This window comes from Tarenaya hassleriana, unplaced genomic scaffold (genome assembly GCF_000463585.1).
Source record: "Tarenaya hassleriana unplaced genomic scaffold, ASM46358v1 Cleome3, whole genome shotgun sequence".
NCBI classification, from domain to species: Eukaryota; Viridiplantae; Streptophyta; class Magnoliopsida; order Brassicales; family Cleomaceae; genus Tarenaya; species Tarenaya hassleriana.
In genome coordinates, this window is record NW_010966177.1 from 4,686,352 (window position 1) to 4,711,806 (window position 25,455).

The 25,455-nt window shown below is 37.6% G+C and overlaps 6 protein-coding genes and 1 long non-coding RNA gene across 14 annotated transcripts; 6 read left to right on the forward strand and 1 right to left on the reverse strand.

The window, feature by feature from the left end:
* The first annotated feature begins 10 nt into the window (after positions 1 to 10).
* Positions 11 to 1,700, forward strand: LOC104819387. The gene is made up of 2 exons (XR_772807.2): positions 11 to 629; positions 933 to 1,700. It is a non-coding gene; the product is annotated as an uncharacterized LOC104819387 (long non-coding RNA).
* On the reverse strand, positions 1,617 to 3,417 carry LOC104819386 (DNA-directed RNA polymerases II, IV and V subunit 6A-like). The gene is made up of 6 exons (XM_010549423.2): positions 3,263 to 3,417; positions 2,639 to 2,672; positions 2,377 to 2,552; positions 2,064 to 2,115; positions 1,890 to 1,957; positions 1,617 to 1,790 (listed from the first exon to the last, which is right to left on the reverse strand). Exons 1-6 carry the CDS (start codon positions 3,298 to 3,300, stop codon positions 1,721 to 1,723), a joined length of 438 nt encoding a protein of 145 aa, XP_010547725.1. The 5' UTR covers positions 3,301 to 3,417; the 3' UTR covers positions 1,617 to 1,720.
* Positions 3,418 to 3,685: 268 nt separating this feature from the next.
* LOC104819388 (protein MIS12 homolog) lies at positions 3,686 to 5,893 on the forward strand. 3 transcript variants are annotated; one of them, XM_010549426.1, is made up of 8 exons: positions 3,686 to 3,784; positions 3,878 to 4,029; positions 4,154 to 4,211; positions 4,393 to 4,512; positions 4,609 to 4,704; positions 4,789 to 4,927; positions 5,215 to 5,352; positions 5,466 to 5,893. In XM_010549426.1, the coding sequence occupies exons 2-8, from the start codon at positions 3,908 to 3,910 to the stop codon at positions 5,516 to 5,518; spliced, it is 726 nt and encodes a 241-aa protein (XP_010547728.1). In that variant the 5' UTR covers positions 3,686 to 3,784; positions 3,878 to 3,907; the 3' UTR covers positions 5,519 to 5,893. The 3 variants fall into 3 exon arrangements, with proteins under 3 accessions (XP_010547728.1, XP_010547729.1, XP_010547727.1); XM_010549427.1 differs by having other exon boundaries at positions 3,688 to 3,784; positions 3,857 to 4,029; XM_010549425.2 differs by lacking the exon at positions 3,686 to 3,784 and having other exon boundaries at positions 3,797 to 4,029.
* A 1,912-nt stretch (positions 5,894 to 7,805) lies between these two features.
* Positions 7,806 to 11,014, forward strand: LOC104819389 (agmatine deiminase). Its single transcript, XM_010549428.2, has 10 exons — positions 7,806 to 7,921; positions 8,617 to 8,730; positions 8,823 to 8,912; positions 9,044 to 9,128; positions 9,218 to 9,273; positions 9,381 to 9,459; positions 9,543 to 9,677; positions 9,759 to 9,991; positions 10,106 to 10,264; positions 10,582 to 11,014. Exons 1-10 carry the CDS (start codon positions 7,835 to 7,837, stop codon positions 10,693 to 10,695), a joined length of 1,152 nt encoding a protein of 383 aa, XP_010547730.1. The 5' UTR covers positions 7,806 to 7,834; the 3' UTR covers positions 10,696 to 11,014.
* Positions 11,015 to 11,129: 115 nt separating this feature from the next.
* On the forward strand, positions 11,130 to 14,156 carry LOC104819390 (serine/threonine-protein kinase 16). Its single transcript, XM_010549429.1, has 6 exons — positions 11,130 to 11,511; positions 12,147 to 12,289; positions 12,444 to 12,587; positions 12,882 to 13,067; positions 13,351 to 13,475; positions 13,665 to 14,156. Exons 1-6 carry the CDS (start codon positions 11,295 to 11,297, stop codon positions 13,897 to 13,899), a joined length of 1,050 nt encoding a protein of 349 aa, XP_010547731.1. The 5' UTR covers positions 11,130 to 11,294; the 3' UTR covers positions 13,900 to 14,156.
* Positions 14,157 to 17,106: 2,950 nt separating this feature from the next.
* Positions 17,107 to 18,014, forward strand: LOC104819391 (chromatin modification-related protein EAF7). Its single transcript, XM_010549430.2, has one exon. It carries the CDS (start codon positions 17,356 to 17,358, stop codon positions 17,881 to 17,883), a length of 528 nt encoding a protein of 175 aa, XP_010547732.1. The 5' UTR covers positions 17,107 to 17,355; the 3' UTR covers positions 17,884 to 18,014.
* A 954-nt stretch (positions 18,015 to 18,968) lies between these two features.
* Positions 18,969 to 24,802, forward strand: LOC104819392. Of its 6 annotated transcripts, none has more exons than XM_010549432.1 (4): positions 18,969 to 19,376; positions 19,780 to 21,127; positions 21,276 to 21,517; positions 24,513 to 24,802. In XM_010549432.1, the coding sequence occupies exons 1-3, from the start codon at positions 19,020 to 19,022 to the stop codon at positions 21,491 to 21,493; spliced, it is 1,923 nt and encodes a 640-aa protein (XP_010547734.1). In that variant the 5' UTR covers positions 18,969 to 19,019; the 3' UTR covers positions 21,494 to 21,517; positions 24,513 to 24,802. The 6 variants fall into 6 exon arrangements, with proteins under 6 accessions (XP_010547734.1, XP_010547736.1, XP_010547737.1 ...); XM_010549434.1 differs by lacking the exon at positions 24,513 to 24,802 and adding an exon at positions 21,763 to 21,952; XM_010549435.1 differs by lacking the exon at positions 24,513 to 24,802 and having other exon boundaries at positions 19,780 to 20,236; positions 20,369 to 21,127; positions 21,276 to 21,731.
* The last annotated feature ends 653 nt before the right edge of the window (positions 24,803 to 25,455 follow it).

Genomic DNA, 25,455 nt, shown 5'->3' on the forward strand with positions numbered 1-25,455 from the left:
CCCCCCCCCCCCCCCGAATCTGTTTGGTTACTGAGAAAAAATCGGCGGATGCGAAAGGAAAATCAATATGTTCGGATTTGGAAGTCTCAGCTGCCAACAGACAGAGGTTTAGAACTTTTGAACCTTTGGTTTGGACATGATGAACTGGTGGAAAACTTTGTATAATTTTTTTTCGTACGATGTTTATTCCTTGGTTCTGCATCTGTTTGGTTGCTGAGAAAACGAGGAAAAGCATCACTAGGGCTACATATTGAATTTTCCCTCAGTTTCCAGACCGGGTTTCACCGAGTTCTCTCAACTCAATTGTTTGGAGCGTGATAAGAGAATCAGACAAAAAGGGTTTTCTTCACCAATCCATCATATGTTTGTAGGTTAAGTTCTATGCTTACCTCTTGGGTCTGCACTTTGATGAAAGCTTTGGATTCTGTCGAGGTGTTCCGTTTCAGCAATTTTTCTGAGGATGATGAATATGCGGTATCTCATGTTTCGACTTCTGAATCCAGAGTTTCTGCATCTTGATGGGTGCATTTGTGCTTGGCAATTATGTTTGATTCCTTGATGAAAGATTATCACAAGAGCCCTGTACCTTTACAAATCAATCCAGCTTATGCTACAGCAATGGCGCCGTGGTAAAAGTTTCCTGGATTTTCTTCCTCACATGGTTGTTTTGATAAGAAAAACACGTGAAAGAAGCACCAAACCTGTTTTGTTCTGTTCTCTTGTGTTGTTGCATTGACAGAGCTTTTGTGATTTCTCAGTAGCAAAGTTTTCCGTCAATCTCTCGGCGTTTGCTGTTTGAAGCTATTTCCTTTCATGGCCTTCTGAAATGTTAAATTACCGCATATGTTCTACGTTTTCACGTGAAGAATCCTTGTTTTAGCATCAACATCTATCCCTTTCTTGATTTTTTTGTTCTGGTGAATCAAATGCAGTGATGGATTTCCAAGGAAGAACACTACTCGTTCAACAGGGAATAAATCCTTCACATGTCTTAACTTTCATGGAATCAGAAACGTTGGTTCAAAGGGGACCATCCACATATAGTACCAATGAGTTGGGTAATGTGGAGGCGACTATTAGTGACATCAATGGTTAAAGTTCATCTAGAGAGCATTTCCCAATGCTCATATGCCTCTTTCATGAGTTTCTATTTCTATGCATGGAAGTGGGGATGATGGATGGATAAGAACAGATTCACATGCCAAACGTATCATGTCTATGTCATGACATCATTTGGCTAAAGGGCACTCAAGGGAGACTTGTTCCTTTTTGTTGTGTGGCTTGCTGTTCTGGCAGAGAATTGGGAATCTCTCCAAGGTGACAATGGACGCTCCAGCTTCTGGGCCGATGGGGGCAAGCGTGAATTGGCACTGTGATTCCATTCTCCAATTGGGTAAGACAGCAGAGTCCATATTATTGAAGATGAGAAACGTCAATGATCTTTTCTGTAAATGATGATGATGATGTGATTCTACTTGTTGCTGGCCATTTTCAAAGAGTAAATTTTGTTAAATCTACTTTAGAAAGATATGGAAGCTTGTTCTCATTCACATTCAGGAAGCCACTGAAACTTCAACACAAACAGAACAGTTAGTCCTAAAACTAAGACGAAAATCTCTGTTTCCTCCAAATAACTCAACTCGGCATTGATTCACGTGTCGAAATAATCTTTAGTTTTACAAGATTTCTTCACGACGAAATAAGGCAATACATCAAATATTCAATCCCCGCCGACTTGACGCTTCCACGAGTCCTCCACGATCAGTTCATCCACTCCCCATTCCTCATAGCTGTTTACATAAAATCCGGTATGGCCAAATATTGCGAGATTTCCATAAATATAGAGTGGGATTTTGCTATGCGGGGCTCCAATGCAATTAAAAACTCACCTTCCGTCGGGCAGATAACGCCTAATCGTGAAGGGTATCTTACGCTCCCGCAGCTCCTTCATTGCAATCTGAACAGATAAAAAAAGATTGGCAATATGTATATAACTCACCTTACCTACATCCATTGGCAAACTAACCACGAGAACCTTTTACATGGTTGAAATGAAATCAAACCTCGAGTGGATCAGACTCGCCCTCCAATTCGACCATGACTGGAGCATTCATGCTGTGATGTACAGAGAATTAAAAGTGGATGAATTTCCTAAGCCAACTCTAACAAACACAACAAGATTGGAATACAAATCTGGCGTTAATCCAATCAAGTATCCTCCAGTTTTCCGGTATGAGAATGTCTACAGCAAGTTCTACAACTTCTTCATGGAAATTTATGACAGCTCAGTCCACAATAGTTTACAATTGAAGAAGTTGATTTCAAGGATGAATTCAAGCTTTAAAATCACTTGCCAAGAAAGCTAGAAAACCAAACCTTATCTGTAGAGCACGTGTTCCAAGGATCCGAGCGCGTTCATACTTGGTCATGTACTTTGATGTTTTACGTGAACGTGCCACTTGCTCTTGTTCTGCCTTATTATCTGTTTCAAGAGGCTCGCCAGGAGGAACATCATCGTTATCCTTGTTATCCACATCTTCTTCTATTCCCTCCTGCCGAAGAATGGTCGACACAAAATATTAGACAACAGAAAAAGAAGTCATTTACGTTTCATAAAGACAACAATATGACTCCTTACATCTAATTCAGGCTCCGCCGGCTCATCCTCATACCTGCAGACAAATCGATTAGATCTCATCTCATCAACATCTTGACCCACAAAATACGAAATACCAAAACAAATCTGTTGATAATGATTCCTCGGATATATAAAAGTATTGCTCAGATTTGGCATTTGTTGATTCCCAGACACAATGAGCTCTCTTTGAGTATATTCAAGTTCAAGTAATGTGAGAGGGTCAACGGTTGAGGACCCCTCCCTCTTCTTCGGGGTCTAACACAAAAACATAAGCAATGCACCAGAAAACACAGCGTCAAATCCGGAAAGAATTCTATGATACAATCAGAATAACTGATTGTTTGTTCCCTTCAGACTCATAGAGCCAACACTAATCAATTGCTTTCCTGAACAAATCAATTTGACATATTTCATCAATTCGTAATAAAATTTCAACTAACTACTGTCACCGGAGTTGACCGATCTCAATTTTAATCGGATCAAATCAATCCTCACCATTCCCCATACTTCGTCGGAAAGAAAACAGGAGTATCCCGGATCATAGAGTAGAACACACATAACTACACAAGGGGGGGAGAGAGAGAGAGAGAGAGAGAGAGAGAGAGAGAGAGAGAGAGAGAGAACCCGAAATCATCGACGTCGTTGTAGTCTTCGTCAGCCATGGAAACCGGCAAGCTGAGCTTCCTCCTTGCTTACAGTCCTCCCGAAACCCTACTATTGAGAGTCAACCTGACAAAGAGAAATCGCCGAATAATACAGTGATTTTTTTTGGGGTTTTCCAGTCCGAGCGAACTTAAATAAGACGCTCTGCATTTTTTTTTATTCAGAAGCTTGTCGGGCCTAAGAAATTAATAGTAACATATATTGGGCCTGATGGGCCCACACAACTTTTTGGGCCTTAAATACATACGTGCCCCCCTAATAAGTAATAACAATATCGTTTGGACGGGTATTATTATTGGAAAATCAACTTTAATTAATTTTTGCGTGTATATCATTATTAAGCCTTGTAATTAGGATTTCCATATAATTGATCGGACTAAAACTATTGTAGGGGAGAGTGGTGGTAGGCCGTGGAAAAGCCCTCCTCGCTTGAATTAGACAGTTTTAAGCGGGAAAAATTCGTCTCCCGCCAGAGAGATACTTGTATTCCCCATTTTGTTTCTCCTTATGCGATTCGATTTTAGGGTGGGAATTTCTGTAATCTCCACTGAGTAGTTTCTGTTTGCTGGATGCTAGGGTTTGCGAGTTCGAGAATTTGATCGGGGAATGGAAAGCAGCAAGGGCGACGCGGTGTTTGATTCTCTGAATCTGAATCCTCAGCTATTCATCAACGAAACAATCAACACCGTCGATGATATTGTCGACGAAGCCTTTGATTTCTATCGCCGGTACTTACTCTCTCTCTCTCTCTCTCTCTCTCTCTCTCTCTCTCTCCAACTCCCTCTGTTATGGGAGATTTCGCTTCGTCTGTGGAAACTTTTCAATTAAGCGTTTGACGTTTTTTTTTTGCAGAGAAGCATCAACTCTTCTGAAAATCGAAGGATCTGATAGGTCTGAGGATTTGTCACATGTGAGTTTTGATAGTTTCAGCTCCCAATCTGTTCATTTAGCTTGATTATGCTCGGATTTGTGCTTGAAATCGTGAAATGAAGTTAGATTTCACGATGAGCTAGGTTTCTCATGTGTTGCTGATTCGCACTGTAAGAAAGCTGCTTAGCCTGGTTTTTGGTTGCTCGTTGACATACCTTTAGGGTATTGACCATGTTCATGGTATGATACAATCGATTCTGGACAAGCGTTTGCAAATGTGGGAGCATTACTGCCTTCGACACTGTTTTTCAGTTCCTGATGGGTTTACAATGCCTGAAAGTGTGAGTCTCTGTCCTTTTCTTTCCCTTCGTACGCTCATTTCGTGATCCCCTTCTCAGTTTTTCTGTGATGTTCACTGAATCTTTTTTGTTACTCAGGATGGCTCAGCGAATCATGAGCAATCTAGCCAAGATGCCTCATACAATCTGGAGTTAGATGCACAATTGGATTCTCTAAGGGAGAAGCTTAGTTTGGTGAGACAGAGAAGTTCTTCTTACGATACCCTAATCCTTGTGTTGGATATGGTTTTGGTTTCTGACAGAGGGATCTTGTTTTAGGTAGGAAAGAAGTCTGCTGAGCTGAACTCGGAGCTCCAAGTTCTTGAAAGAACCTCTGGTTCAAGTGATATCTCTGCCAGGCTTGTAAACGAGGCTCTGCAGCTGTATGATCAGCCCTCTGTTGATGCTATGTTCAAAGGTAATCAGCATGTAAACTTCATTTAGCTTTGGTATATTGAGTTCTCAGGAATAAGTCTATAACCGGGAATGCCCCGAAAATGAGTTCCAGAACTCATCATTGCACGAGCACAAGGAGTGCGTCTGAAAATGTGTCTCTTGATAAAATTTATGTTCTGTCTCACTATTCCTTTAGGTCTGCAAATCGACACAACTAACTGTAGAAAAATATTTTCCTGATCTGACGGGCTACACCGTATTTATATCTGTAACTGTGAAGTATTGTCTCAAAATGTTTGCCTTATGCAGAGATGGCGAGAACTGCCTTAGAACTTGGTACACAGATGGATAAATTGAAAACAAAAAGGATGGAACGCATTGAGCGCGTTAAAGCAGAGAGGATAAAGAACCCTCGCAAAGGATTCTCTGCAGCGACTTATGGTCTAGGTACTTTTGTAAAAGAATTGTCCGTTTTGCTAATCTTTGTTAGATAAGGAAGAGTTCCATGTTTATTAACTATATACTCTCTCTTTTTTTTCCTAATTTTGTGGATTTCTCAGATGCAAAACTGAAAGACCTTGAAGACTTTCTAGCGGAACTAAGGAGGATGTGAAGTTGTCAGTTGCACACAGGCACAGGCAAGGCAACAGGTGTGTGTGGTTCTTTTCACAGTTGATCTGCCAAGCAGTTGTATGTTTTAGCTATTTCCTGTATAATTTGTAAAAACTTAGGGTTTCATACGTGTAACTTGAACTGGAAGTGGAAGGGGGATTGCTTCACTTCACTTCACTTCATCCAAGTGTGACATGTTCTTAGCCTGTATAACTGGTGGTAGCTCTATGGCCTTTAAAATCCGCATGTGGCTATCCTTAGAATGGCTGATGAATGTGAAGGTGTGTGGGCAGAATAGGCTTCTCTTGATGTCCGTGGCCGTAGTAATAGGATCTCATCAGTTTTGCCCAAAGTGCTGTGTCTTCAGATTCGATTACTTTGGTTTTATAGCTAGAGATGGACATTCCATTCGGTTATTTCTGTTATTAGCCCAACCAACTAAGGGTATTCCAGTTATTAATTGAATCGATTGGTTATGAATTCAAAACTCGAAATAACTGTATTTTAATTTTTTGGATTTGTGTTTGATTTTTTCCGATTTTAAATAAATCAGAACTACTTCATTATTCCTTTTTTTACGGTTACTTTTAGAAAGTTGATCTCTTTAAGGGGGAAACGTGTTTCCGTCCCCAGGAATCGAATCTTTCCTCCCATCAAATCATCTTATTTTTGTACTATATAATATATCTTTCCTCCTGTCGGTGTGATACGGAGCTTTACGGGTTTAAGTTTTGGAAATTAGGGGTGGGCACATGATTCGATTAAGGTTAATTGGTTACGGTTAACTTAAATTTATTTATTTTTAGTTTTAAAATTTTATAATCAAATGGTTATTTAATTTTATTTGATTTTGTCTAATTAAAATTACAACTAAAATGAAAGTTGAATTCGATTATAATATTAAAAAACATATTTCAATTCGTTTTATAATACAAGTGGAATGCTTTGTTCACCCCTAATGGAAATAACTTTTCAGAGAATATTTTGAAGGCGAAGTTGGTCTACAATATATAACCTCTAGATGGTCTTGTGAGAGATATCATGTATGCATGTGAGATTCAAGCTATGCATCTATCTTCTCGATTAAATTTTATAGGAAAGGGAAAAAAAGATTGAATTGTTTGGAGATTTTTCTGTGTTTCCAATAAATGGATTGTGTGTGTGATTGTGAATATTGGAAATGTTGCTAACAAAACAGTAATCCAAAGAAATGTGACTCGTGCGATTTTGTTAAAGATAACGTTTTCAATGTTTCACATATATATATATATATATAAGCATATATATAAGCTTTGGCTTTTTTTGCCTTTAGTTTTTTTTTTTCCTGCGTCACGTGATTCTTTCGTTCACCCTTTGTCGTCGTTACTCACGAGGTTGCCGTTTATCACCTGATTTTTTTCAATCTTGAATGCCTCATCCCCCACATCGCTTTATGTATATATACACACACATATATATTGGGTGTTATATTGATGTATCGACTTTGTTTTATTCCCGTATATACAATTTGTTTTTTATTATAAAAATGGATTTTTTAAAATTTTGGGTTTAAATATATTATTCCTCGACTCTTCTCACCTGAAATTTATCTATACTTTTCATCATAAATTACTTTTTGAAAAATATTATGACATTAAAACAAAATAAAATAAATGTAGTTAAACAAATGGCCATCAATGATTGGATTCTCCCACTTGCAGATGAAAAGAAGATTCTCTTTCGGTGGTTGTCACTTCAGACCGAAGAGAAGCCAAGCCGGTCCATGGGGGCCAGGAATCCACTTGTAGATTTCTTTTCAATTTTCATTTTAACCCCTTCTTCTTATAAAACTTATTAATGCCCCCACAAACTTTCTAATTCTCCAACCACGTCACCCCCACACGTAATTCGGGATTCATCCATAGAAGTTTCCGTTCACCTTCCAAATTGGAATTAGGAATTCGGAATTCTTCTTCTGTTTTTCTGATAACAAAGTGATTAGGATTTGGAAGTACTATAATTTACACAGTATGTTGTAAAAAATTCACTTGAGACCGTAACGGTGGATGACCCAAGACCAGACAACACATAAAATTGTGGCAGAAATAATCAAACTTCGATTTAATTTTTCATAAAATTCCAACAATTTTAAAAATTAAAACTTCCAAATGGATTAAGGATGAGTTTCGAAATATATGGGGTCTTAATCGAATATTGTATAAATTCAGGGGACTGTACGCGTTTTAGAGTGTAAACAGGGTTGGGAGAGAATCTTTGCATACATATAAGATCCACTATTTCTCGTCTCTCTCCCCGTTTCGTCCCCAGAGAGAGAGAGATGGATGTACGAGGAACGCCTGCGGGACATGGCTTCTACATGCCGGCGGAGTGGGAACATCACTCCCAGTGTTGGATCGGTTGGCCTGTAAGTTTGCCCTTTTTTTTTTTTTGAGAGTCTTCGTCCCTTCATGACGGCGAGTGATTAGGAGGAAATCATCGATCGATTTGTGTAACCCATTGCGGTTCGGATTTCTGGGTTCTTCTGTTTAGTCCTTTGGTGTTTTTATTGTTCTTCAGATCCACTTTCAGATACTTTTGTTGTCCCTCCTCGTAATTTTCTCCCGTTCGCTTTGTTGCCCTCTCTCTCCCTCTCTCTCTCCCTCTCTCTCTCTCTCTCTCTCTCTCTCTCTCTCTCTCTCTCTCTCTCTCTCTCTCTCTCTCTCTCTCTGAGACACCGATTTGCTTTGTTAAGGAATAGAATGATCAACACAGGAACAACCTCAGCAAATCCTTTCCAGAATCCAGTTTTCTCGATCGGTTTCCTGACTACCTTAGCAGAACTCAAGCTTCAGAAACAGCAGCTTGTGATAAGTTTCTTTATGTTTTTTTGTGAGAAACCGATGTTACATGGATGTTCACATCCTCGGGCCCTGCCTCCATCTTCTGTTTCCTGTTTGATGATCTCTTAATTCAACTTTCCTTCACACACTTATGAGTCATCTGGGCTCATCTCAGTATCTCTGCTCAAACTTAAAGCAGAGGATTTGTAGCGATGGCGATCAGGTTCATCACCACTACCTTATGTGTTTCTGTGTATTATTCTGACATTAATTGCTTCAGGAACGGCAAGATAACTGGAGGGACAATGCTGTTCATGCTCAACGTGTGTTTGCCAATGTCGCAAAGGCCATCTCAATGTTTGAGCCCGTTACCGTCTGCGCAAGCTCTTCTCAGGTTTTGTCTGGAATCGAGATCCGAATTTCATCCATGGATGGATCCATGTGCTTGGTCTCTTCACTCACTGTTCATGTTTTCTGTTTGGTTAGTGGGAAAACGCAAGAAAGATGCTCCCACGAAACATCAGAATTGTTGAGATGAGAATGGACGATGCTTGGTTTCGCGATACAGGACCAACTGTGAGTGTTATATAACACTATCATAGTATCTATCATCGCCATTGAAGCTTCTTATGAGCAAATCTCTCAACGTTTGCATTTCCCCGTCATCTCGATGAATTTGACCTTTGCTCTTCTGCCTCTCTTTACAGTTTGTGGTGCGAAAGAGAGCGTCGAAACTCAGTTCTCTTGACCGGAATGTTGCGGGAATTGACTGGAACTTCAACGCCTGGGGCGGTACTGTAATTACTGATTTAACTCCTGGTTTTTGCACCGTTGAAACTCGGGGTAATACCTTACTTAACCCTAGACTTAATCCAATGCAGGAGTTGATGATGGCTGCTACAATGATTGGAGTCATGACCTTCTGGTTGTAAGAAAGGTTTAGCTACTACTAATCAAACTCCTCCTCCTAGCCCAGTTCCTTTTCAATCTCTGCAACACTTTTTCACGGATTTGATCTCTGTTTTTTTTTCCTCTCTGCGTCAGATTCTCGGTGTTGAGCGGCTTCCAAGATTCCCACAGTCGATGATTCTTGAAGGGGGAAGTATCCATGTGGACGGGGAAGGTTAGATACATTCTGTGCTATTTCCAAGATTTCATCGTGTTGCCGATTTATATTTCGGGATCTCCTTTTTCTTTTCAATTCAGGAACTTGCCTTACAACAGAAGAGTGTCTCTTGAATAAAAACCGTAACCCGAATATGACGAAAGAGCAAATAGAGGAAGAACTCGAGAAATATCTCGGTGTCAAGAAGATTGTTTGGCTACCTCGAGGACTCTATGGTACCTCCATACTCTTGTAAATTGGTGTTACAATTGTATTCTTATAGCTCTTATCCGACATTAGATGGCCAACACTGACAGGTGACGAGGATACAAACGGACACATCGATAACATGTGCTGTTTCGCTCGGCCGGGAGCTGTGTTACTGTCTTGGACTGATGATGAAACCGACCCTCAGTACGAAAGATCCATGGAAGCTCTCTCCATTCTCTCGGATTCCACCGACGCTTGTGGCCGGAAACTACAAGTCATCAAACTGCACATTCCCGGGCCGCTTTATATGACCGAAGAAGAAGCCTCTGGAATCGTTCAGGCAAGAAAATTATTCTCTAACTTCGGGTATTAAAAATTGTAACTTTGATATTGTTTTGGGATGAATGGATACAACTTTGAATGGAATAAGCTCTCAATGATGGGTATGGTGCAGGATGGGGATGCGAAACCGAGACTTCCAGGGACGAGACTTGCGGCCTCGTACGTGAATTTCTATATCGCCAATGGAGGGATCATCCTGCCTCAGTTCGGTGACAAAAGACGGGATGCGGAAGCCATTCTCGTCCTCTCTCAAACCTTTCCCCATCACACGGTACGCTAAAAAGGGGTCACTTTCCCCTTTACAATTCGTTATCGTCGATCAAACAGCATGCGCAAATGCTCGGTTCCTATTGTAGAGTAGACTATATATCGATCTTGATCGATAGATTCATCGAGTTTGGCCTTTTACATTCTCTTGCTTTTTGTTAAGATAAAGAGGCAGCTATTCGTATTGTGACTAAGTAGCAAACAGAACAGAGTTAAAGAGGGGTGAACTGTGGTGAAGAACACCATCAGACTAAACCGGGAGAGATTAAACCCGGTTTATGTGAACCGGTTTCTTATGTTTTGAATCTGGTTGTGGTTTAGGTGGTGGGAATCGAGGGTGCGAGGGAGATTGTCCTCGGCGGAGGGAATATACATTGCATAACGCAGCAGCAGCCGTCTGAACCCACCTGCGTCCCCGCCGGCGAAGAATACTGAGCGCGTCTTCTCCACGCGCCACCGCATGCTCAAGAGAGAGCCAGTAACAGAAACAGCTGTTTGCTGTTTTTTGTCGGTGGAGAGGAGAGAGAGGAGGTTTTCGTTCCGCGAACCTGGGAAGTGGTGGGGGATCTCAATCATTTATTAATATTTTGAGAATTGTTTAATCTTAGCCGTTTATTATGTTTCGAACCCTTAGATCAGGGCCGTTCGATTTGTCCCAAACATCACTGGATTTGTGTTTGTACTTTAGCCCATTGGTTTTGCATCCAAGTGCAAAATTATGGTCACGCACATACTAATAAATCAGTATATGATTTTTTTTATCGTTAATAGTAATTAAGTAAATTAAATCAAATTAAAACTGAAAGCCCGATAAATTAAATTAATTTAATGCTGTCTCATATACAGTCAGACATGAATGCTTCGACTCCAAATTTCTCCACCTTCCATATATTAACACAGAAGAAGCTGAAGGAGGAGAGAAAATTCGAGATCTGGGAATGCGAATCTAGAGGATCCGCGAATTGAAGTCTCCAGATCGAGATATTTCGATCGGATCCATCGAGAGTGTGAAGAGAGATCAGTGTTCGTGAGCAATGGGCTGTACGTTTTCCGGGTTGAACGCGTTCTACGACGCCGTGAACAGCGGAGGAGACGTGTGGATCAACGAGAACCGATTCAGGATCGTGCGGCAGCTCGGTGAAGGGGGCTTCGCGTTCGTCTATTTGGTCAAGGAGATCGCCGCCGACGCTTCCGCCGCCGCGGCCGGTGGTGGTCTGGCGAAGAAAGTAAAGGACCCTGCTCATCTCTCCGGTAAGTCTCTGAAATTGGCTTTTTTCTATTTCTCTCGCCTGGTTTCTGATCGGTCTCTAGTTTATTGATCTGGGTTGTCCAAATTTGAATCTGAAACTTGTCGTGTTCGGTTTTTGAATCTGAAACTGATCGGATTGTTGGAAATTTCACTGACGTGTGGTTCTTCTGGTGTTCACTGTAGGGCAATTCGGTTCTGCTTGAGTCTGGAACGTGTGATCCATTTAGTTCAAATGCGAATCAAACAGTTTCGCCTTGTTGCATGTTACGCTTTTCAGATTGGGGTTTAATCATGGCCGTTGTTCTTGAGCTGGTTCATAGTGTTCTTGTGTGACTATACCTGTGTAGCTCCAGAATTGTTGGTTTGTCAATCGTATACTTGAAAATCAATTGAAACATTTATCGAAGGGCATTGTGATATTGTGTTCTTGAGGAATTTAGTCGAGCATATTATGCAAATGGACATGATATGTTGTGAAAGGCTGATCACTGGGCTCTTTTGCATCATATCTTGTTTCATCAGCTTTTCGTCAATTAGAATGAGATGCTGAAAAGTATGGCATCTTTTTTCTCACTCGCCCGTGGACATAACAAAACTAAGTGATTTACCGGAAATTTGCTCTTCATTTTCTATGTAGCTGATGGGACTTATGCTATGAAGAAAGTCCTGATCCAGAATAAGGAGCAGTTGGAATTGGTGCGGGAAGAGATCCGTGTTTCATCGCTGTTCAACCACCCAAATCTGCTTCCACTCCTTGATCATGCCATCGTTTCGGTTAAGGTATTGAAGCTCTGTTCAGAACTTGCAGTACCTTATCATGTTAGTCAAAACGGGGAACCAAGTTCATGGTTGATGCTTTCTGTATTGCTTCTTCTGCTCAGTACAATCTCTCTGTAGTTTGGCTTAGCAAGGGCGTTTTATTTCGATTGGTCAGGCTGGGCAAGAAGGATCTTGGAAACACGAAGCCTTCTTGCTATTTCCTGTTCACCTCGAAGGAACCTTGCTGGATAATTTTACGGCAATGAAGGCCAAAAAGGAATCATTTTCTACAATCGATGTTCTGCATATATTCCACCAGGTGAATAATCTTCCTCTGCCCTCCGTCTTTGGTATGATCTTTAGCTTTTAGATTCTAACTTGGGTTAGTAAAAGCTATCTTCTTCATTTGGAACTATGGCGATATATGTTGTTTATTTGTGCCTGTTTTTTGATGATTTGGCACATTAAACAAACTTAGTTTATCTCAGTAAAGCTTTTCCAAGAGAAATCTGAGGGAGAAATAAGGTTCTGGATGGATAATCAATGATATTATTGTGGTAGCCAAATGCTGCAAGTCTTTTCTTTTTAACTGGCAAAGTTCTCGTCCTCGCAGCTTTGTGATGGTCTCAAGCATATGCACTCTCTGGACCCTCCATATGCTCACAATGATGTCAAACCCGGGAATGTTCTTTTAACCCATAGGAAGGGGCAGCCTCCTCTTGCAATATTGATGGACTTTGGCAGCGCTCGTCCTTCCAGGAAGCAGATCCGCTCCCGACAAGAGGCCTTGCAGCTGCAGGTTCTCATCTTTCTCTCGTTGTTTCTCTCGCACATAACCCACCTCTTCATATCATTTTCTTGACATTAATTTGGATCAAAGAAACTCGTTTTCTGATCACGAACTACCTGTGTAACAAGTACATTTGTAACTACCCGTGCATTCATATGGTCATGGGAGCTTCTCTTGCTTCTTTTGAACTGTATGTCTTCACCTCAGTTCAAAAGAAGTAGCATCGAGTTTTCATTCTATGTACCATAGTCATTCATACTCTTTGGTGTTGTGTCTTGATTCTTTTGTGTAGGAGTGGGCGTCTGAACACTGTTCAGCACCTTTCCGAGCTCCTGAGCTGTGGGATTGCCCAAGCCATGCGGATGTAGACGAGAGAACAGATATCTGGTCACTAGGCTGCACCCTTTACGCCATGATGTAAGGACTTCCACTTGTTGCTTGCTTTCCATTGGATTTGTCTAAATCTCTCTCATATGAATATTAGAGAACTGAAACAACTCAGACTAGTTTCTTCTATTACAATCCTGTGCCCGGATTGAGACTATCATTCGATCATATCTTTTGCCCGTCTTTCTGAATCAGAGAAGTGATTTTCGGTTTTTCCAGGTACGGAGTGTCTCCTTTCGAGTATGCCCTCGGAGAATCAGGCGGAAGCCTTCAACTGGCGATCGTTAACGCCCAGATAAAGTGGCCGACGACGACCGGAACAAAGGCTTGTCCTTACCCGGAAGCCCTTCACCAGTTCGTGACGTGGATGCTTCAGCCCCAGGCCACTGTGAGGCCACGTATTGACGACATCATCATTCACGTCGACAAGTTGATCGCCAAGTTCTCCAAGTGATGTCGTGGTCTCTGGCTTTAACAGAGTAGAGAACCCTACATAAGAGAAGATTGCTCGGTTTCTTGTTAAAGGCCTTAGGGGTTCGATGGTTTGCTTGTGTCCCAAGTTATATTCGGAACCCATTTTATTTTATATTTATATTGGTGTTTATTAGCCATTTTTTTTAAAAAAAAAAGAAGCTGAATTAATATTTTGGTAACGTATGTGAAAACTAGGAGTCGTTTTTTTTTTCAATATGAACACCCAATAAAGTTTCTTCTATTACAAGAAAATCATTTATGATTAGCGATTACAATCACATCTTTTTTAGTATCAAACCTTTTTATTAAAATTTGCTTGAGATATGGATATGTAGAAGCTTATGTAACCTATTCGAGATATGGATATGTAGAATCTTTTGGTATCACATAATGAGAAAAATTCCAATTAATTCAAGAAAATATAATAAATTATAATTTCAGACTGATGTGAATGGAAATAAATAAACATTGAATGGGACAATGAAAAGAGAGAGATGCCAATGAGCGAGTGGGACGGAAATCATCTGATTGTGGAAAAAACCTTAATCCATGAGCTTCATGTCGTGATTGTGATTAATTACTAATATTAGAATCTCTATTAGGCGGTGATTATTTAACCTTTTTACTCATCACATGCGTGACGATCATATTATTACCAATGTACACAAAACCAAATTGTAATGGAGTTTTTAAACTAAATAGGAAAAATAACATAAACACTTAAATTTTTTACAAAAATCTTAAATATTTGAACTATAAACTTTTATATAAATATATGAACTTTTAAAAATCTTATAAAAATATCTAAATTTTTATAAATTTTCTTAATAAATTCAAAATACGTTAACGACATAAACTACTTTTTTTTTGAAAAATAACTGAATTTTAGATTTATATAAAAACATTTAAAAGTTTTAGATATTTATATAAGATTTTTGAAAATTTTAAATATTTATATAGAAATTTTATAGTGTAGATATTTATTTAAAATTTTTGTAAAAATTTAGATATTTATATGTTATTTTTCCAACTAAATATTATTTAAAAATTGATTAAACAAAATTTAAAATAAAATACAATTGAATAATCGAATTAAATATAATTATAATTAAAGTAAACTGAAATTGATTTAAAAATGAAATATTGTTATCTAGAAGAAATAATACAAGTAAAAGGATATCAAAAACCAAAAATCGAAAATAATAAAATAAAAATCGTTTGAAAAAGAAAAGTGCGCTGCTACACGGACATACACCCACCCACCATAGTACGTACGTATAATTGTAAATTAAATGTCGAGGTTGTGAGAGGAAAGGTATTTCAAAAAAAAATATTTTATATATTTGTTTTTGGGAATATACAAGAATTTCACTTTTACAGATTTAAGTCAGTCACTTGGAAAATGAAAGAAATAAATACAGAAGTAAATACGGGAAGTTAAATGTCTCGTCACTATTTATTTTCACTCTTTATGTAAAAAAATTAATTACTGCGATAACAAAGTTTGAAGAGATCCGCAGTTCTCTTCATCGTATTTTATTTAGTATCATATGAAATAATGAAACCAGGTGTACGCACATATTATATTTCTCAAAATAATATTTCAAGAGGAATATTATTTCTCATTATTTTGTTAGTGTAATTTGGAATATATATTTATTTTATTTTAAAATATTATTAAATCCAATGATAAATAAAGCCAGAAACGTTTTGCCTTCTGAGGAGGGGACTTGACACTTAGCCGCAGCGAATTTAAGAGAGACAGAACAGCACAATCTCTAGACCCTCCCTCTTTGTTATTTGTATTATCTATTTATTTGTTTTAATAATTGTTTATATATATTTTTGTTGTAAGGTATTTTATTTGTGCATTTTCCTATATTTTCATATTTATTTATTTTCATTCAAAATCCGTCTGAAACCGAACCATTTGAGTTAAATTCTGTAAAGAAAAATTTAAAGAAACCATACAAAAGATTGTCGGATTTAAGCATAAACATTACCCCAAATAACAACAAAATTTAGATTTGCCTCGAGGAAAAAAAACCCTAAACCATAGAAAAAAACGTACCTATGAATGTCAAATTTATGTTGTTCTGTAACCTTTTGTTGCACAAAACATGATATATATATATATTTATAATCTAAAAATTCACTGAATCTTTAGTGCGACTATATCTTCCAGATAACCGGATAATTCTGTATGAATGTTTCTCTCTAAATAAAGACTAGAATTTGGATTGAAATGAAACTTTGCTCATTTTTTTACCTGTTGAAGTTTATGAGAATTTTCATGATATGTATATATATATATATATACCGAAATTACACGGTGGAAACGATTCGGTCGATGCATGCATTATTCTCACTAGGTGAGTAATAGTAGTAATAGACATTTATGACAATTTTGTAGGGGGAGAAGATACGTACATAATAAATAATTAATTAATTAACAAATATGTTAATTATTTTTTTTTTCCACTGGCACATTAACTGAAACCCCAAAACCCAAGAAAAAGAAAATAGGAAACAAAAATCAATAAGTTGTTGTTTTATGATGATGATGATGATGCCACTACTGCAGGATAAGAGATTTCACTTTCTCTCCTTCACAGCTTATAGCTGTATTCTTGCTGTTCTCAAAGTCGGACCATTTATGAGTTTCTCTCTTCCCCCCCTTTATTTTTTTCATCTTTTTATTTTCCTACCGGTAGATTTCAATCTTATTTCACACTAACCATATCCGATAATCGATCCAAATATATCATATATGTATTCATTATATATGGTTATTGACAAATCTATCATTCATTATGGTTATTAGAACTCTTTGCATGAGGTTTTACCTACTACAATATTGTACATTAAAATTTATCATATACATATATATATATATGAAAATAATTATATATATAGAGAGAGAGAGAAAGAGAGATTTAAATCGATATAAGATTGGGAAGTTGTTTGGGGGGGTATCTTTTGCTTTTGTGTTATGTTCGGATGGGGGTATATTTGTCGTGTTATACATACATATATATACAATACATATATATACATAGGGGACTTAGCTGTTGTCTGATCAGAAGGATGATGAGAGATACACTGTTTTTTCTCGGGTGTTTTAAATACAACCCTCTCCCCATTTGTATATCTCTTCCACCCAACCCCATACTATATATATTTCTTGTATTTAATTCCCAAAATACACACACACACGCGTGCGCTACTCGTATATATATAGTCTCCACGACCCCTCATCCATCAATATAAAACGCATACACACGCTTGAATGCTCATATATATATATATATATATGTATGTATATTTCTGCTTGGAGATTTCTCATTTGCTCTTGTCGTGGTTAGGGTTTTCTTGATATTTCTCCCTGGTCGGGCACTTAAATACATATATATACACACAAGGAGGAATTGCAACAATGGAGTCTGCAAAAATATTTGGATCGGAGGAGGAATGTCGCAGCTGTGAATCCGGATGGACAATGTACCTCGTCTCCCCCTCGCATGGCCATGACGACTATTACTATGGTGGTGATGATGATCATGGTCATGGTAATGATGGTAGCGCGAATCAGCATCAGCATCATGAAGAAGATCACAGCGACGTTGACTCGATGGCATCGGATGCTTCTTCTGGTCCCATGGAAGCCAGTCTCCAGCTTCTTAACCGGACCCAGGAGCGTAATTGCAGCAACTACGGTCTGTGCTTAACCAAGAAAACCGGAAAACCGGTTATTAAGAATAAGAATAAGAAGAAGAAGAAGAAGAATATGAAGACAAAGGAAGAGGAGAGGACGGTTTCAACGGAATCAAGGGTTCCCAAGATCGTTCACAACAACAACAACGATGGAGATGATGATGATGATGATGATGATGATGATGATGGCGATGACTCAAGTGATGTTCATAGTTGTGTCGGTTCTGTTAAACCGGATGGTTACGTTTAGTCTAGTTTATGTACTTATGTTGTTCAAGTTCATCAAATATTGTCGTGTCGTCTTGATACTTTCTATCCACTTTCCGTTACCTTGTTAGTTAGTTTTGTATAATTTCTGTTTGATTTAATATTTATACGAAATTCAGAAACTTATATAGACTCCTTGAATAGTTAATATATAGTCATTATTTCGACAATTTAAAACATATTAGTATCATGTTGTAAATAAATTTCAAGCTCATTCCTGGAATATATATTCTTTCAGCAAAAAAGTTAAAAATAAAACGCTATTTTTTATCCTGTGTTTCAAATGTGTAACGCTTAAAAGTAATATATATATATATATATATATATATATATATTGATAATTACTGTCACATATTAACAATTAACAAGCTTTATGGACGTCAATCAATCTATGCACGACCGACCGTGCATTTCTTATTTTGAAACCGTAATTTTATTATCGGCCGTATTTCTATTAATTGATGATCATATTTAAAATAAAAATAATATTAGCTAGAATGACTAACAATATGTATGTGTTTTTTTTCCAAATTATAAAATAATTATTTTTATTATTGTGTTTTGTTGATAAAAAAATGAGTATGTATGTATATATATATATATATATATATTGTTAGTCATTCTAGTGTAACAAACCTAATATAACAAAGAAATCTATACACACTCATTTTATCAACAATATATATATTAGAATCTATAAAGCTTGTTATATTAGATTTGTTACACTAGAATGACTAACAATATATATATATACACACTCATTTTTTATCAACAAAACACAATAATAATAATAATAATAATAATAGTTATTTTATAATTTGGAAAAAATAGAAGTAGATCTTGGGAATGTTCATATACACACACTACATTGATTCATATTCAATATTCATATTAAAAGAAAAAAATACGAATTTACCAAAAAAAAATACGAATATAACCCTCATATTTCAGCCAGCTAATGTAGACGTATTGGGCCGTTCGGAAGAATTGGCCCACATTTACGGGCCGACTGGTTGTAAAACATAAAATCATCCGAGTCACAGAGATTAGAGAATCGCTATCCCGCTATCGCGTCGCTTCCTGACTCGGTCGTTGGAGACCGAGACGACCCGGTCGACAATGGCGCCGTCGCCACCACCACCACCGAACAAACGCCGGAAATTCACAGCTCCAGATATTCATCACAGGGATGATCAATCCGAAGACGGGTATGAACCATGGAGACCGGGAACTCCGATGAAAAAGGATGAATCCGGATCTCCAGTTTGCGGAATCTGCTTGTCGGAAGGTGGAAAATCGATTACCGGACAAATCGATAGTTGCGACCATTACTTCTGCTTTGTATGCATCTTGGAGTGGGCGAAGGTCGAGTCCCGTTGCCCCATGTGTAAGCAAAGGTTCACCTCCATTCGTCGGCCGCCCAAGCTCGGCGTGTTCGCCGGCGAACGAATCGTCCGTGTTCCACAACGCGATCAGGTAAGGTCGATTCGATGCTTCATCCAAGTATATGGATTCTGCTTTAATTGAACTAATACCTTTCTCGAGCTCTTTGCCGATAGCTCAGAAATTATGAATTGGATTTCAGTTCGCATAATTTCTGTTGTTCTTCGGTAAGAAAATTATGTTTGCATCCTATGTCTCTTAAATTGAAACGTCTTTGCTTCCTGGGGATTTTTTTTTCCAAATTCAAAATCTCGATTACGTTGCCTGCGGTTTTGGAATTTCCCAGCCTCAACTTGGTTGCAATAACTCTTTGAACAATCTAGCTTCTATTCCCTTGAAGCTGTCGGAATGTTTCCATCTCTTGATCATAGCTTCTGTTCCCTTGAAGCTGTCGGCAATGCACATTGACTGTTGTAAGTTTTGCTGAATTTTTCAGGTTTATCATCTGTCTGGCAATGCCACAACCACTCGTTCCGACCCCTATGCCGACACAAGTTGTATGGTATGCCGTAAAATGTCCGACGAAAGCCTTCTGTTACTGTGTGACCTTTGTGATTCGGCTGCTCATACTTATTGTGTTGGGTTCAGCCACACTGTCCCTGAAGGCGACTGGTTTTGCCACGACTGCACTGTTTCCAGGGCCCATCACGAAAAAGCCGATCAAGGTGATCAAAGTGTTGACAGTGAAAATGAAAAATTTGCCGAAGAATGTGTTGAACCTGCAGCAACTGATCCAAACATTTCGATATTTGATATTGTGAAAGATGCGGATGATTCTTCTCTGCCAAAACAGATATCCCGCTTCGCTTCTCCTGGACATGGAAGTTCCATTGCAGATGAAGAAACTGGTGCTTTCCCAAAAAGACATAAGAATCTTGGTAGCTGTTGGGCAGGTGAATCATGTGCTAGGACGTTACGGCGCTGTCGCAATGTGCAGAGCCGTATACAGATATTACGTGATAATTGGAATTCACTAAGAGATGGGTCATTGAAATTCCCCTCTGGTTCTGGTGAATCCTCTGCAGGTAGTTGTAAAGGGCAGGAAGAAGGTTCGGTTTCTTTCTTATCGTCTCCAAACGAACAGTCCAGAGCACGGGATGGTCATGTGGGATTCACTGAACGGGAGAAAAAGGACCCGTACGACACTGAGAAGGCATGGAAAATGTTGGAAATGGCAAAGATAGCCCAGAAGATCAGATCAGAGAATGGGGATCGTCTTTCCAAAGCTCCATCTTTTAGCAGTAGCAGCAAAATTTTATCTAAGATAAGGTCTCGTAGTTACTTATCATCAGAGAAGCAGCAAACTGGGGTTAGGAATCTTGGGAGCTCTGTAATGAAAATGAAGCAGAAACAGATTCTTCAGCGCCTCGAGACTGGTCGGGATTTACCAAAACAGAAGCAGATTCTTGATCCGACCCATCAAGCTGGTCAACACAAATCAGAACTTCCAAGTTCAGCGATAGAGTTCCGTGAATATCCATTACACAGAAAGGCCCCTGTCCGAACTGATTACTTCATGTCCAGATCATGTGCAGACAATGCGCATAAAAACACATCAAACAAGGACCATTCAGAAAACAGATCATCTTTTCGGCTGAACACAGCTGGATTTGATTCCATTCCACCTCAAACAAAGACGGGCTTTGCCGTGGCTCCCTCATCAAACCCGAATCCAGGGAAATGCTCAGCTACAAAGACAGAGAAACAGAACGAGAACGCGAAAACCGAGATCCAATCTCTGGTCAAGCTGAACATGAAACTCCTTACCAAAGACAAGCCATTAGGTGCGTACGTATGTATGTATTAGCATTTAACTTCTCCAAATCGCCCTTCTGGTCACTCTTTACTGCTCAAAATCTCTTCTTTCAGTGGTAGAAAATTCCTGACATGTCTGGACGGTCCATCCATATGGACACATTTTGTTTTTGGCAGGAGTCAGAACGTTCAAAGAAGTGGCGAGAATCTCGACCCACACCATCTTGGCCGTGTGCGGGTTGGAGCACTCGAAGCAGAGGACACGACCCTTCGATCGTCCGATATGCAGCCACCAGAGCTCGACCCTCTTGCAAGACGTCTGCCCTGAATGCTTCTCCGCTTTTGCAACCGACGTGGTGCGGTCTGTCATGAGGGAGAATATGCTCTTGAAATAATCCTATGAACATCCCCTCCAACCTGTGAGTTCTTTCTACATCCTCTTCTTCGTCTTTCTTTCTATATTTTAGTATATATATTTTATATATGTGTGTGTGTGTGTGTATTCTTTAGACATGACAATGGCTTTTTTTGGCTTGGCATGTAGATAAAGATGAACAAATATATTATTAACCTGCTTAGCAGAAAGAAATTTAATGATCAATACAGTAACAATAACGGCGACATATTCGGCTATTTTTTTTACTGATTATTTTTCAAGTAATAGGCGTTGTTGTGAGAACATGGGCCTAATGAGCGCGAGATATGCTTGGTGATGTTAGGGTTTAGGGCCCATTGGGCCTTAAAAGGCTTAGATCCCTCCTTGGTGGGCTTCCTTGACTCATCCCACGTGTCATGACGTCGTTTTAGGAACACCATTCAATGCATAGCACACGAATCAAAATTGTTTTTCTCAATATGCTCCATCTTATTTTTCTCGTCACATATATATACACACACACACATTAATGTTCCCGTAGAAAGCATATAAATTCCATTTTAAACGATGCAATCGTTTGAATAAATAGATGCAATCGTTTCAATAAATATATATATACACACACACATTAATGTTACTATTAATTATATATTGTCTCCACAGCCGTCTCATATATTTTCGGAGCCCGGTACAACAAATATTTATTTTTATTATCAATATATTAAATTTAAAATTTTAAAATATTTAAATATTATGAATTATATTAAAATATTAATATGAACAATTATATTTTTAAGAATAATTTTTTTTAAAAATAATATAATTGTATCATTTTTTACTTAAATAAGATCATTTTTCTAACTTTAGTTGAAGCAAAAATATCCATATATGTTATTATTAAAGAATAATAAATATACAATAGAATGATAATATTATCATTAAAAAATAAACATTGATAATATAATATCTTAAGATTTGTGATATTCATAAAATAAAAATATAAACGAAGAGTAAGGTATAAGAGTGATTTTTTATAACAAATTTTGGATTGAAAAAGATTGATAGTGTAAAATTAAGATTCATTTTAGATTTATAGAAAAATATAATTATTAATTATATTGATTAAAAAAATTAATATCATAACGTAAAAAATGACTAAAAAATTATAATTATTAATAAAGATATCCTCTATCTATTTTTAAGGCCCCGGAGGTTTGTAAAATATGATTTTAATCATTTATTAAATATTTATTAATAAATATTAACTATAAATTGATTAAAAAAAATTGCAATATGAGGCCCACATAAATTGTGGAGTCCTGTACTGAAGAACCACTTGCACATGCCCTGAAGACGGCTCTGATTGTCCCTAACATTCAAAATTTAGTGGTAGTCGACACATCTATTTATAGACCATTTGGTACATGACCTCGATATTATCCTCTGGAATTACATTTTTTTCAAACGGACTAAATTAAAGGAAACGCCGTCATAATGACGGCGACGATGATTAATATACAAACGTGGCCAGATATCAATCTATTTTAGTTGCCACTCAGCGTCGTCAATTAAGACTATATGTATATACACATTGATATATATATATATATATGTGTGTGTGTGTGTGAACGTTGTGGTCCATTCCGGAATTTAGTTTGGAACTAGTTCGGACTAAACCGAATACCATTTGGCTCTGAAACCGAATAAACGTGGGAATCCGTATTCATTACTTTTCGAGTGCACATAGCTTACAAACCAAATGAGAAATATAAATAACAGATGATGAGGTTAAGAGGGTTCGAACCCCAACTTTGAAGTTAAAGAGTCAACTCACCTCGGAATTTCCCGAACAAACCATTTCTAAACCGAGTTCAACGGATACCGGATCAAATTCAATAAATACCGAACCAAGATACGAGGTATCCGACTTTATATACGAATTTATGCGTAAATATCAGTTTTGCTTTATTGTTTACCCATATAATAACAAAACCGCTATAAAACAGAATCAACATTAAAATAGGACCGAACCGATTATTAACATTCAGTTTTATTTGTTATAGTTTTTATTTTTATTTTTTTTGTCAAACTAGAAAGTTCACCTGGACCTTTGGCCCAACCTACATCTCCCTGGGCCCGGGAGCAGCCTTTGAACACACAGCCTTTGGCTATGTCTCTCCCTTCCCGCATACCTGGATTCGAACCCCTGACCTGGAGGAGGGACACCCTCACATCATTTGTTATAGTTTTTATCAAACCGGATAAACTATTCCCGAACCAAACCTCATAATATGGTTTAGTAATGCCTGAACGTTATTAAGCCACGTCATTAGCAAATAAGCATAATAAATAGGGTACATTGTATCCTTCGAATGCCACTCAGGCAGTTTTTCAACATTATCAGACTCTTCAAGTCAAAGTGCCAATCCTATCACCGATTGTTTTATTTTCTTTATATCGGTTATAAAGAAATTAGCAACTTTAATAACAAAAATAGAATATAAGTTAGTTAAATTATTAATCGCGTCACCCACATTGATAGGAACCTCACAAGAGAGCACTGTCCTCCAATGTTTATATAATATGGGGAAGACATCATTTCATACGACACAATGAATACTTGTCGTGTGTTTGCAATTTCTATTAACCGTCGTATATATCCAAATGTATATTTTATTACTTTTTTTTTGAAAATATTATGATTATGTCAAAATTTCCAAAATTTCACATAATATATATATATATATATAACTACATTCATATAGCATTTTCGTATGAAATCAAAATAACTAGTGAAAGGGAAAGACAGAGTTGTAACACACACAAAAAAAAAAACACAATGCATATTCACGTATAAATTTTGCATGGGCAAACGCGTTTGAAATGCATGGTACCGTTAATCTTTTTTATAATATGGTTTTATAATTTTATTTGTTAGGCTAACGAAATTGAAATGCATACGATTTCAATCCAGGCACGTATACGATTGTGCACATGCAATTTCGGACGTAATAAATATATTTTAAAACATTTTTTAGAAGGTGACGTGGCAGGAGAAGAACCATTGGAACTGGACACGGAGATAGAACAGAAGCAGATAAAGCGGGGTGGCCGACAAGTCGACAAATCTGATTTTACGTTGACATCCATTTCAGCTCCACCTTCCACGTGCCCTCTCCCTTATCAACTGCCACGATTTTTCTCCCCACAAATATCCTCTCCATTTTGTTCCCAAATATAATTTGGATTCATTATTGTGAGTATTATCATGACTTTAGAAAGACTATAGGTTATCACATTATTACATGATTATAAAAAATAATAACCTTCTATTATTGTATTTTTTTTATAGATAGCAGACTTTCTTTCTTTTTTTCTTTTAGATAAAAAGACGGTCGTTTCTTTTTATCTTCTGCGATATCTCCATTAAATTCGCATTGAAAAGTTTCTGAAAACAATGTAAGAGATCACGTCAAAAAGAAGACAACATAGCAAGATATTCGTCGATACTATCGAATCCACGTTTCAGGAAATTAAGTCTATCAAATTACGTTTTGTCCCGTTTTAATTCAAAAATAAATTATTGTTGACTTGTTTATTTAATTAATTGATAGCAGTCCATCTAATAATCATGCGAATATTACAACAGAATACATATATATATATATATATATATATATATATATATAATCTAAACTTTAATATATATTCATCACTAGATAGACTCGCATCTACAAATACCATGAACATCTGATCTATGTTATTTTCGAATCCACCACGATCTATCTGAACCACCGATATGAAGCTATTCAAATTTTATTCCTACATACATACATACATACATACATACATACATACATACATACATACATACATACATACATACATACATACATACATACATACATACATACATACATACATACATACATACATACATACATACATACATACATACATACATACATACATACATACATA